Below are 11,065 nucleotides of genomic sequence, written 5' to 3'. Positions count from 1 at the left end.
GGAAATCATCCCCATTGTTACTGAGTAGGACAATGTCATCTGCAAATCGAAGGTTGCCGAGATATTCGCCGTTGATTCTCACTCCTAATGGGTATGTGCAGCACTTCAAAGAACCTCTTTAACACCCACTTGGGCGTGCCTCGTAGTATGTGCTGCTGTTCAATAGCAAAACATAATGTAAGATTTCTTTGGTGCTTGGGCGGAATCGAACCTGCGTCATGGATATTCAGACAAACTTGTCTGTATCCATATTCACACAAGCTCCACGCGGAAACTTTTCAGCGCCACCGCCGAATGACCCAGCGTGTCCAGTAAGAAGCGCAAGAGAGAAGCCCGGCTGCAAACATGATGCGTCTCTGTGGTGGAAGTTGCAATATGTCTTTCGTTGCGACATTACCATCAACATTCATCATGAGATGCATTCTGCCGCAATATTTGGATATAAAATAGAAGCCCTCAGCAACACCATCAATTATGAAGCCCTGTAAGACCATGCTACGGCCTATCCTTGTTTTCTTGCAAGTGATGCAACGAGGCACCGTTAGGAGGCATCTATGCTAAGTTAGGCAAGTTTAAGCTTCCACAGATTGCATAACAATAGCAACATCAGCTACGATAGTGGCTTAACTCTAATTTCTAGAAGCTGTTCTTGTACCCCAGCAAAATAGAAGTTCATGAAATTAGGAGCCAGCACAAACACGCAGTGAATCACTCATTTCAATTACAAGATGAATGCTTTTGCTGACCATTAAGGTGACACACTTGGGTTTAATAAGGCGCACTTTGTGAAACGAGGCAATGGCTAATACTCTGCATCCCTCTGTGCGGCAAGTCAGCAACAGGACCACACATGACGAGATATGTAAACGAAGTCTGAGCATTCGTCGTACATGTTAGCCCTTTCAAAAATACTAATGTTTTATTGTACACATTACAGGCTGGGACTAGACAGCGTGCACAAAACAAAGATGAGTATGTGGTCCCAAGTTTCCCTTCAATCTGTTTCTTCTTGTACATACGTATTACCTGGTTTGCAAACTGCATGTTTGCAAACTGCTCGAGAACCACGTAACGATACTGCGATAAAACATGACAGCTGCAACGCCCGCAGTCATTTGTACCTCACTCAGTCTATCATTCACTTCGCTCTAGGGCAGTGTTTGTCCAAAGCAACTTGAACAGCAGCGATACTCTTGAGCAAGGACTCGAGTTCCAGCTTGCCCATCTGGAACTGCACTTCTCCCAAAGCCACTTGTGCCGTGGGGCCTTCGAGGTCCACCCTCCACGAACACGAGTCTAGGCCCGGATTCCAGCGACTCTGAGCCACAACACTGGCCCGCACGCGCGCACGGTGGTTTCTCCAGAATCGAGACGTGCACTCCGCTTGCTCCTGAGTCAGGCCGCCTTCCTGCCGCTTGGTCTGCGATGTCAGGAACGCCTCCAGCTGTGTCCAGTCCATGTTTGACGCAGCAAGCGTCTGAAACGGTCGTTAAATCATGCTTTGAAAACCTTACGGTTGAAGACCATTTCACGACAAAGATAGAATTCGGACTGTTTTTGATTCGCCAGCCGTAAAGTGTTCCGCCAGTGACGCTGTCGAGGCATAACAAAAGTATACATGTCGAATTATATCATTACATAACACTCTCGCATTTACAATTGATATCACAGCACAATTCTACGCAATAACCATTCAGAGAACGACCTAAAACATTACCCTCAGCACTGTTGTAGCCTTGGAGACCAATTTGGAAAAATGTTCATCCGAAAGTGAAGGATACAGTTCATTTTTCAATAATTCGTCCGTTACATCAGGATTACTGTAATACAACCGCTGGGCTAAGCCACTTAGCAGGCCGAAAAATGCTTCTTTACTCATAATTAGATAGCTGAAATTCCGCCCTCGACCATAAACAACGCTGCTCGCCCAACAAACGTCGATGGCCCAATGTTAGGATTGACTGCTGACTACGGCTACTATGATGCTACTATCAGCTGACGACAAATTTCGGTTTCGCTATTTACCGTCATCACATAACGCCTGTATCTGCGTAAACCACAAATCTCCACTAGAGGTACAGTGGCTACTAGAGGGAGCAATTTTAGTGGAGGTCAGTGGCCTAAACTAGTACACTCTAGCCTAAACTAAAGGTAAATAGATGGTAAATAAGAGCACTGAAATGTATCTGCCTTTAAAGCTGGCTTTTCCGCAGCAATGTGTCTTGCAGGGAGGAGCCCACTTCTGCAAATAGTAAAAGAATAAAGATTTTTAATCCTGTAAATTACAAATGTAGTACAAGAGTTTAATTGGCAGTTTTTAAAGGAAACAAATTGATTGAGCCCGCGGTTACGCCAGGTTACGCGTAAAAGCTGTCGGCATATTTTTCGCAAGTACGGCACTACGGCTAACCCTTTTCGGTATTCGTCGTATCAGAAATGCGTCATTTCCGCTTTGTGAAAGTGGCGCCGAATGAAATGTGATGAGCGTGATAAACTACGCGAACCGGCAAATGTGAAATCTTGTGCGAACCAATCATGTGAAATGTTTTACAGCGTGTTTGCCAGTGGCTGCCAAAGCATGTGCAGAAGTTTTGCTTGGTACGGTTCAGTATAGAGTGAAAATTTCTCAGCTAACCTATCCTTGTGAGACTTTCTGGCAGAAGGTCGGCTGCACAAATGGAATTTAAGCATCCAGACTCCCTGACAGCGCTTTCAGCAATAAGAGAGATACAAGAAGGCTCCAGCCAAGTGACTGAACCCCAAGATGAACAAACGTCTCGCTACAGAGAGATCTTGGACAATATTCTTACTTCTTTGTTGAACGACACCGAGAAAGGTGATGTGAAACTTGTTGCCGATGCATTGCGTTACGTAATACTGCGGCTTTAGACTCGCTTATTCAAGACGTTGTTTCACTTCTGGGCGTACTGCCAGATGGACTAACCGAGACCTACAACCGATTTACTTTTTCGTTGATTGCCTAATTGTTTCTTGACGTTCAGCGGCTACTCGGTGGTTTCTTGAGCACATGGTCGTGAGCTCGTTTCCCGGCCGCAGCGTCCGCATTCCGAAGTGGTCGGAATACAAAAACATCGGTGCGCCGAGCTTTAGATGCACTTTAAAGAACCGCGGTGTTCAAAATTAGTTCGACATCCTCCTCTGGAGTCTCCCAGATAGCCCCAGTGTCATTTTGGCACGTTACAGCCATTCCATTAATAAACCAATCAAAATGTGCCGCAACTGTGTATTTCTTGCAGCGTTCGCAGATGCTGAGCAGACGCGTCCAGTGTTGGAGCGCTTGCTCGAATGCGTCCAACACTGCGCCCAAGCGTTACCAGTATTGTTCCTGCCACAGGAAAGCAGTGAGGCAGGTTCCACTGAACAGAGCGCCTTGCGTAAGTGGTTATTGTCTTAGTGAGCTTGGTCGAGTTTCAAGATATGCTTAAGCTTGTTATACATTTGTGGCCGCACATTGAATTTAATTATGCCATTTGCCTGCATCTCATAAAAAGAGTGCATACACTCGTGCGAGCATGTGAGTGCCCACCAGCACTCATACCAGCAGCACTAATGCTTAATATCCGTGCAAAGCCAACCATGCTTTCCAGTTCTAAATTGCATTTATGTCCACCTACACTTGCTAGTACTCTTATACAGTCACGCCCATGCACACTTGCACTTACTAACCACTCACTCACACTTGCGCATCCACCAGCACTCACTACATATTATGCTGCATTGTAGATGTCGTTAGGGGCTCCGGAACCGGGGGGGGGGCAAGGTTCTGAACCAGTTGGGGCATGCCCCACACTCAAAGCTGTTCCGGCTGCCCCCAACATGAAAATATATGCTACCTTTCACAGTACTATGCTGAGCGCATAAAGCAAAGCATTCCATTACCTGCATGCTCATCTACTTTATCCTGTTACTTAGGCTTCAGCGAAAGTCTTATTGGAAGGCTGCTCATGCTGCTAAGCATACCTGGTCTTGGTGTGCTCTCTGGACATTGCTGCAGAGTCATTGAATCACTCTTGACTTTGTACAAGCGTCACAACATGAGGCTGTTGCTCCAGTTCCTGGACAATCTGCTTGAAGTATTTGTTGGTGAGCCCCCTTGAATTTACTACTTCACACCACGTTTGCTGAACAGAACAACTTTCTTTTATGCTGCGGTGGCTCACTGGTTACAGTGTCCTGCTGTGGAGCATGAAGATATGTGTTAACTCTTTCCCTACCATGGGGAAAATAGGTGTTTTTTGTATGTTATGGCAGATGTTTTTTTTTTCTGAAGGAACTACTGCCCTCAATATTTAATGTAATACATAAACAGAAAGCAAAATGAATGCACTTTTCACGCATAAAAGTTTTATTAACGACATGTATGTCATTAAAAAAATATATAAATTGTTAAAATCACGATGGTGTGATAAAATTGAACAAAGTTTATAACGACACGCTTGTGTCTACTAAGAAAGAAATGTTACAAAAATTATGAGATATAAAAAATGTATTGCCGTCTATTAGGCACTATCTCTGAAAAAATCAAAATTTTTCATTGAACAGGTATTTTGCTACAAAAATTTAACTGCAAGCACTACAGTTGGGCGTGCCGGGCTGCGGCCGCCGATGTTCTGGGCTGGGTTGTGTCGTCGTCGCTTTCAGACTCAAAGTCCAATGAAAAGTCAGCATCGTCTGACTCGCTGCTATTTGATGTATCGATAAGATCAGCAGCAGAGGCAGCGGAATCACGATATCTGCGATCTCCCTAAGCGCGTGCGCGTGTGCCATTTCTGGAGTCGGCCATTTTTTCATTCTCTTTTGAGGATCGCAAAACTTCAGAGCGCGTTTAAAAGTCACCGCTTGGCGGGAAAAAAAGCGAACTGCTTAGAAAACGAAAATATAGTTCTTCTCCTTCACATCCGATAGCGCAAAATGTCCGTGAGCGGCACAGAAAGTCCCGAAAGCGGCGTTTCAAACCATCGATAGAGGGCTAACCATGCGCAATGGGCGCGATACGAAAAGAGTTAAATCCCTGGCTGTGATGGTCCCATTGCAATGATGGCAAGAGACAAAAAATTTTTACGGTACTTTATCCTGGGTGGTTTTCTTTTTTTAACTATACAGAAATTTTGAAAATCGCCAGGGGCAGCTAGCATAATTCTAGTCACTGAGCTGGATTAATCCGACATGAACATTACTTGCATGCGAAATCGAAATGCATAATCGATTACTTGGAACACATTTTCAGGATGATGCCAGTTTTGAGATATTCATTGCCAAAGTGTGCGACGAAGCACTTGGGCGTTCCGATTACTTTTGTGCGTCAATGCATAAGATGGCGGTTTGTTAAAAAAAGTAAGTGGAACAACAGTGCACATTTACTGCAAGTTTGATGCCATGTATCTAGAAACCCATGCCATCTTTAGAATTCCTTCCAAGTGGATATGCCTTGCAATCTCGCTGGCTTCAATTCGTAACTTTCAATATGTACCTCAAAGCGACAAATTAAAAAGTTAATTAGTGAATTTCAATGCAATTAGTATTTTAAGAGTACTACACATACTTTCTCGAAGGCTGACTATCTTTCAATATATGTCTCTAACCATTTTCCTGCCAACATGGGTAGTTCATCGGGCTGATGTGCTGTGGAAACAGGGTTTGAAACCAATCGTTGCAGCATCTTGGGTCATTGGTTATATGGCATTGGGAATGATGATGCTCTGGCAACAATGTGCGACTGGGTATGTGCCGAACTTGAATGAACCTATGTGACATCAGTGTGGGTCACTGGGTATGTGCAATATATATATATATATATATATATATATATATATATTCACACACGCGCCACACACAGACTTTGTGGCAGTGCCGCCAGTTGGCACAGCATTTCAAGAGAAGAGCGGGCAATGAACCAGGCGGTATACACACATGATACAAGATGCGTTTCAGGATGGTACTATGGTGTGTCGTTACATTGCTTCAATGCTAATTGAATTAATGCCGACATGCATCATGAAATGGTATTGATTAGTCGATTATGCATTTCAGTTTCTCATGCAAATAGTGTCCGCCGCTTCAAGTAATCCAGCTCAAGGACTACAATCACGCTATCCGCCACAGGCAATTTCTTAAAATTCTGTATAGTCAAAAAAAAAAAAAAAGTGCCTGTATTAGGTATATGCTAAAGAATATAAAGTAGTCAAAATAAATTTGGAGCCCTCCGTTATTGCATACACCATAATGCACTGTGCAGCTTTGGAATGAATGGAAAATTCCATCGCTTATTAATGAGACAACCTGCACTTAATGGAGTATATGTGTGTGAAACACAGAAAGCCTTTTAAACGTGTTGCTTGATGAACTTTCCTGCTTTGAGTTTTGTTAAATCCAATTTTACAGGGTAATGTGTGTAGTATTGCTTACTTGATTGAGTTAGCAAAACTGCTCTTGATTCTTGCTTTATCGACAGTTGTACAATAACCCACCGTAGTGGCTAAGGAGTTGCACTACTAAGGCGCGGGATTGAATCCCGGCTGTGGCGGCCACATTTTGATGGGGCTGAAATCCAATAATGCCCATGTACCGTGCATTGGGTGCACGTTAAAGAACCCCAGGTGGTCAAAATTAATCCAGAGTCCCTCACTACGGTGTGCCTCGTAATTAAATTGTGGTTTTGGCACCTAAAAGCCCAGACTTTAATTTTTTAAATTGTGCAATAAAGACATTTTATATCCACAAAATTTGCTTGCAATCCTTAATGATGACCTCTCTTGTGTTGCCACTTATACATGGCCAACAGAACAATGGAAGTTGAGTGTACCTGCTTGCGGTAATTATTGCTTGATTTTAATGTTTATCTACACTTTCATATCTGCCTCTTCCTTCCTTCATTTTTTCTTTCCTTGCTCCTTTATTCTTTCTTCCTTAATACAGATGTCTACCAATTCTGTGTGCTGAATAGTGGCACTGAAATGGCCACATGTCACTTTGGTGTCACCCTTTCATTCGCTGGCCATCAGAATGTGAAGAGGTCAAGAGCTGAATCAGGGCAGCATCCATATCTCCCTGCCTGATGGTGGCTGTGCTTTGTTGCTTTCACTGATGTGAGTGCTGCTGCATGATAATGCTTGGTGTTTCTCATCCAGATGCATTAACACATTGATAAGATCATCATTCGAAAAAAAAAAAAGAAAGACAGCTTCACTCTAAGGGCAAAGCTTTGACATGCAAAAGCGAAGTTACATAAAGTAAGGCTCGAAACTTTACGGACAGTATAAATTAGAATAAATATTTCCTTATTAGCTAAACATGCATTGTGTCACATGTCCAATGACACATGAACAAAGTTCACTCGATGACCACGAGCACTCACAATCACAATGCTGGCATGATGAGGATTGCTGGATGCAGGAGGTGCTCCTCATCATGCCTTATCCCAAAGTGGATGTTCTGGGCTGACAGTCCCTTTACGATTTCACTGTGCCATGCCTCAAAAACTCGGCAGACCACGTGACCGTTAACACTGGACGTGTGGGAAAACAGGACGCGTCAAGGCATGAGCCTTTTTGACTTCCCTCGCTGTAGTCTTTGCACTCGCAGCAGGTCATGTTAGCTTCAACACTTGATGCAAGAGTCACACATGCACTGTCGCATCTGGGACAGCATAGAGATGGCGGCAATGGAAACGGTAATGATGCGAGCACGCCTCGAGTGCCCGTGTAATTGCCATCGAAATAATAAAAGAGTCAGAGGCAGGCTGGTGACTGGCTTCTGGAAAAGGCACAACGCTCGCCTGCCTCTAAGAGGAGGGGATGAGAATGGCATAGAGTAGGACTACGGGGGAAATGCAAAGAATAACAAGAGATGCACAACAAAATGTGGACATATTGAGTAAAGTGCCCACAAGATCACTTGTGTTTCGTTATGTGGTCTGGATGTAACATGTGGCATATCCAAGTTGAGAGCATGTTATGCAATGATGTTTTGTTCACCAACTTACCTAGTTACACATCCACATAGACATGTTAGTAACTTGTATTTTTTCATGTCCATTTGTCATCACTCTTTGTGTAACGTATACTTACTGTAGCCATACACCTTTTGTTTATGCATTTTCTTGTATTCTTTATATATGCTTATGCGCCCGTTCCTTTCTGACTATTATGTGTGCCCAACTTGCAGTGTCTTGCAATCGAGATGACTGTATTGTAAATAACGTCCCCCTTGAGTCATGCTGCTTGTGTTTTATTGCAGCCTGACAGAATGTTATGCACTTCAGTAATACAGGAAGTACCATGTGTTTTTTTAAAGAAAGTATTTATTGCTTTGAACACGTCAGTAATGCTTGGAGAGCATTTGATCCAAGTATGGCTGGAGCTCACAGAACATGCCCTCGTGACATCTTTACAGGAAGCTTCTGGTGTTCTTAGCTGATGACATGGTTGCATTTGGAAGTGGTCGCAGACTCGGACGGGACAGACTTGTTCGCTCCCTTTGTGGGCTGCTGAGTGCAGACAACACTGAGCTTGTGGAGGTGCGTGTCTGTTTTGTCACCTGTATGGAGTGCAGACAAAACAGCCTTTTTGTGTGCATATTATTAATGCAGAGCATTAGTTAGTGCATATTAACATTGTGTCAGCACAATATAGTATGGTGTTGATGATTAAGTAATAAAGTGTATTACCTCCTTTCGTGCAACACTATTACCCTGAATTGTAACCAAAATTGGCCAAATTATTTTTAAGGACCCCAGTTGCCAACTTGTTTTGCTTCTTTAAAAAGAATAAATCTGCTTCTGCTTGCGCTGTCACATGGATTGTGTGCTGTCATCTACGAAAAGCATGACTAAGCGCTGAGACGAAACTAGGCTTGTCCGCAGTGATTCCACTCCTGCGCCAACGTACGCTAAATGGGATTTACTGCGCCATCCTGATACAATCGACGAAAATTTCGGCTAACTGCGCCCAACAGTCTCGAATTTGACGGTGTCTATCGCTGACAATTGCATTACCGGAGAATTAAAACGTGCAACGTGATGATAGGACGAGCCTTAGTTGCAACCTTAGTTGCAAACAGGAGACAAAACAGCACTAGCGCGTGCGTCCCGATTAAGCCACAGCGCCACACATGGCGCCGACGCGGCGTCTGCCTTGTAAGGCGGCTCGACGGCAAAGTACGGCTTCTGCTGAGGCTCGGGGCTTCAAGGTCAATTGGCGATTCATCGGCGGACATTATCTATTCCGGAAACGCAGCTATGTAGTAGCTTGTTTGAAGCGCAGCATGAAATGCAATTATAATACTAACTGCATGCCGCCAATGTGTCCATCATTTCTGTTTCTGGATATACCGAATGACATTTCGGAAAACTAGCAATATATGAAACAATATCAATTTGTGTGAGTATGTCGCATGCACAGAAGAGCATTTTTTTCTCCACGCGATCTGCAATGGATGAAAATGTTTACCAAGCTTCTCGTAAGAACGTACAAATTATTCAGGTCTTTGAATGCAAATTGCAACTCGCTTTTTTGAAACACTTCAGGATGTGAAAAAACTCGCAGTTTCACCCGAAAGGCGAAGCATCAATTGCGATAGCAAATTAGTAGAGAGCAATACGGAGTAAGGATAGTAGTTTTATCGGCTGTATAAACTTGGACACATTCGCTTACTAACTGAATTAACAAGCATGGTGTCAGCGCGCAGATGCAAACATGAATAGATCCTACACGACGACCGCCGACAACCACTGTGAAAACGCTGGCGTGAGCAAGCGCAGCAGCAGAAGCAAGCGAATGTTCGTGTGGTCTATCGCTTCAACGGAAACTTAGCGGCGAACACACAGCGCATACAAAGCTATGAGCCGTCTGCAGATCGCTTTCAAGATACGGTGCGGGTGACCGCCGCAGCCAGGCAAAGTACAAGTATGCAGTTGCGGGCTGAGTAGAAGCCGCCCCCCCTCCCTTCCGTGCTGCCTTCCCGCTTTCCTCCTTTCGCGTGTGAGACTGAGTCGCCAGTTCCCCTTGTGCCGTTGCAGCACAACGTTGCCCCCCCCCCCTCCCTCCCATCCCCCCACGGCCTTTCGCGCGACGGTCGCGTTTGCTCTCTGCCGTGTGTTCACTCTCCGTGGGACGCGCACTTTCACTGGCACATACAGCATACGGCGCGCAGCAACGATTTTATCGCTCTTGGACTTTATACGGAACCTGACGACGACGACGGTGACACCGATGGCAGAAATCCGCTTGAAGTGTCCATATAATTGCTATTGCAATAAAATCAGCTGCTCCCAAATGCCAAATTGCCTGCTCCAAAGTGCTCCAAAATGAAATTTCTGATGCTCCAAAAATTGCTCCGAATCAGAAGTCCACAGTAGTATCACTGGTCCAATGCATTGCTAGAAAATTCAAAGTACTGTTGACGGAGCTGAGCTCGTCCTTGGCCATTTTACCGCAAACGTGTGGACGAACCCAGCTCGTCTAAAGCATGGAATAGTTTAATAAGCACCTTTATGGCTAAAATCTGGCACTTACATGAGTGCTTACTAACTGTGTTTGTTCGTGCAAAATGACTGAATTAAATACAAATACAGGGATGAAAATGACACTTGTTGATGGACTCAGCTATGGACTTTTTACCGGGAGGGATTGTTTTTTTCACAGGCACGCACCCTCTTATAGCTTGATGTGGAGGTAAACAGGGTGCTTCTATTGGGTTAAAATTTACTTGTGTTGTAACTTATACACTTTGGGAAAACCCCTGCGCATCATTTGCATTCCTTTTTTTTTTTTGTCTGTGCAGGCGAGTCTTGAAGCACTGAATGCTTTTCTGAAGCAGTATTACCCTGTGACAGAGAACACTGAAACAGAAGTCCTCCTGAACGTTACATGGCTTATTCATTGTGTGTCAACAGATAGCATAGCCTTAACGTAAGTATAGTGGAGTGAGTGCATATTTTTTGTTTTTTTTTACTTTACTCACTTTTATTTGAATGGAATTTAATGTGCTGTTTATGTTATAGCTGCTGTGGCTAATATTAAAGGCCAACTGCAACGAAATTTTGAAC

At 44.0% G+C, this 11,065-nt stretch overlaps 2 protein-coding genes across 2 annotated transcripts in view; one reads left to right on the top strand and one right to left on the bottom strand.

Moving 5' to 3' along the window:
* Window positions 1-893: 893 nt before the first annotated feature.
* On the bottom strand, window positions 894-1,976 carry LOC119442557 (COMM domain-containing protein 1). Its single transcript, XM_037707473.2, has 2 exons — window positions 1,718-1,976; window positions 894-1,477 (listed from the first exon to the last, which is right to left on the bottom strand). The coding sequence occupies exons 1-2, from the start codon at window positions 1,877-1,879 to the stop codon at window positions 1,139-1,141; spliced, it is 501 nt and encodes a 166-aa protein (XP_037563401.1). The 5' UTR covers window positions 1,880-1,976; the 3' UTR covers window positions 894-1,138.
* Window positions 1,977-2,420: 444 nt separating this feature from the next.
* The window catches only part of LOC119442556 (serine/threonine-protein kinase ATR), a 94,652-nt gene continuing 86,007 nt past the window's right edge, over window positions 2,421-11,065 (top strand). The window contains exons 1-6 of the mRNA XM_037707470.2: window positions 2,421-2,836; window positions 3,258-3,395; window positions 3,934-4,104; window positions 6,937-7,106; window positions 8,413-8,536; window positions 10,801-10,928. Of these exons, the coding sequence (XP_037563398.1) occupies window positions 7,105-7,106; window positions 8,413-8,536; window positions 10,801-10,928 (254 nt within the window). The 5' untranslated portion in view covers window positions 2,421-2,836; window positions 3,258-3,395; window positions 3,934-4,104; window positions 6,937-7,104. The remainder of the gene's footprint in view (window positions 2,837-3,257; window positions 3,396-3,933; window positions 4,105-6,936; window positions 7,107-8,412; window positions 8,537-10,800; window positions 10,929-11,065) is intronic.

Source organism: Dermacentor silvarum, chromosome 2 (assembly GCF_013339745.2).
Source record: "Dermacentor silvarum isolate Dsil-2018 chromosome 2, BIME_Dsil_1.4, whole genome shotgun sequence".
NCBI classification, from domain to species: Eukaryota; Metazoa; Arthropoda; class Arachnida; order Ixodida; family Ixodidae; genus Dermacentor; species Dermacentor silvarum.
The sequence above is the reverse complement of the archived record's forward strand: the minus strand, read 5'-3'. Positions and strand labels throughout refer to the sequence as shown.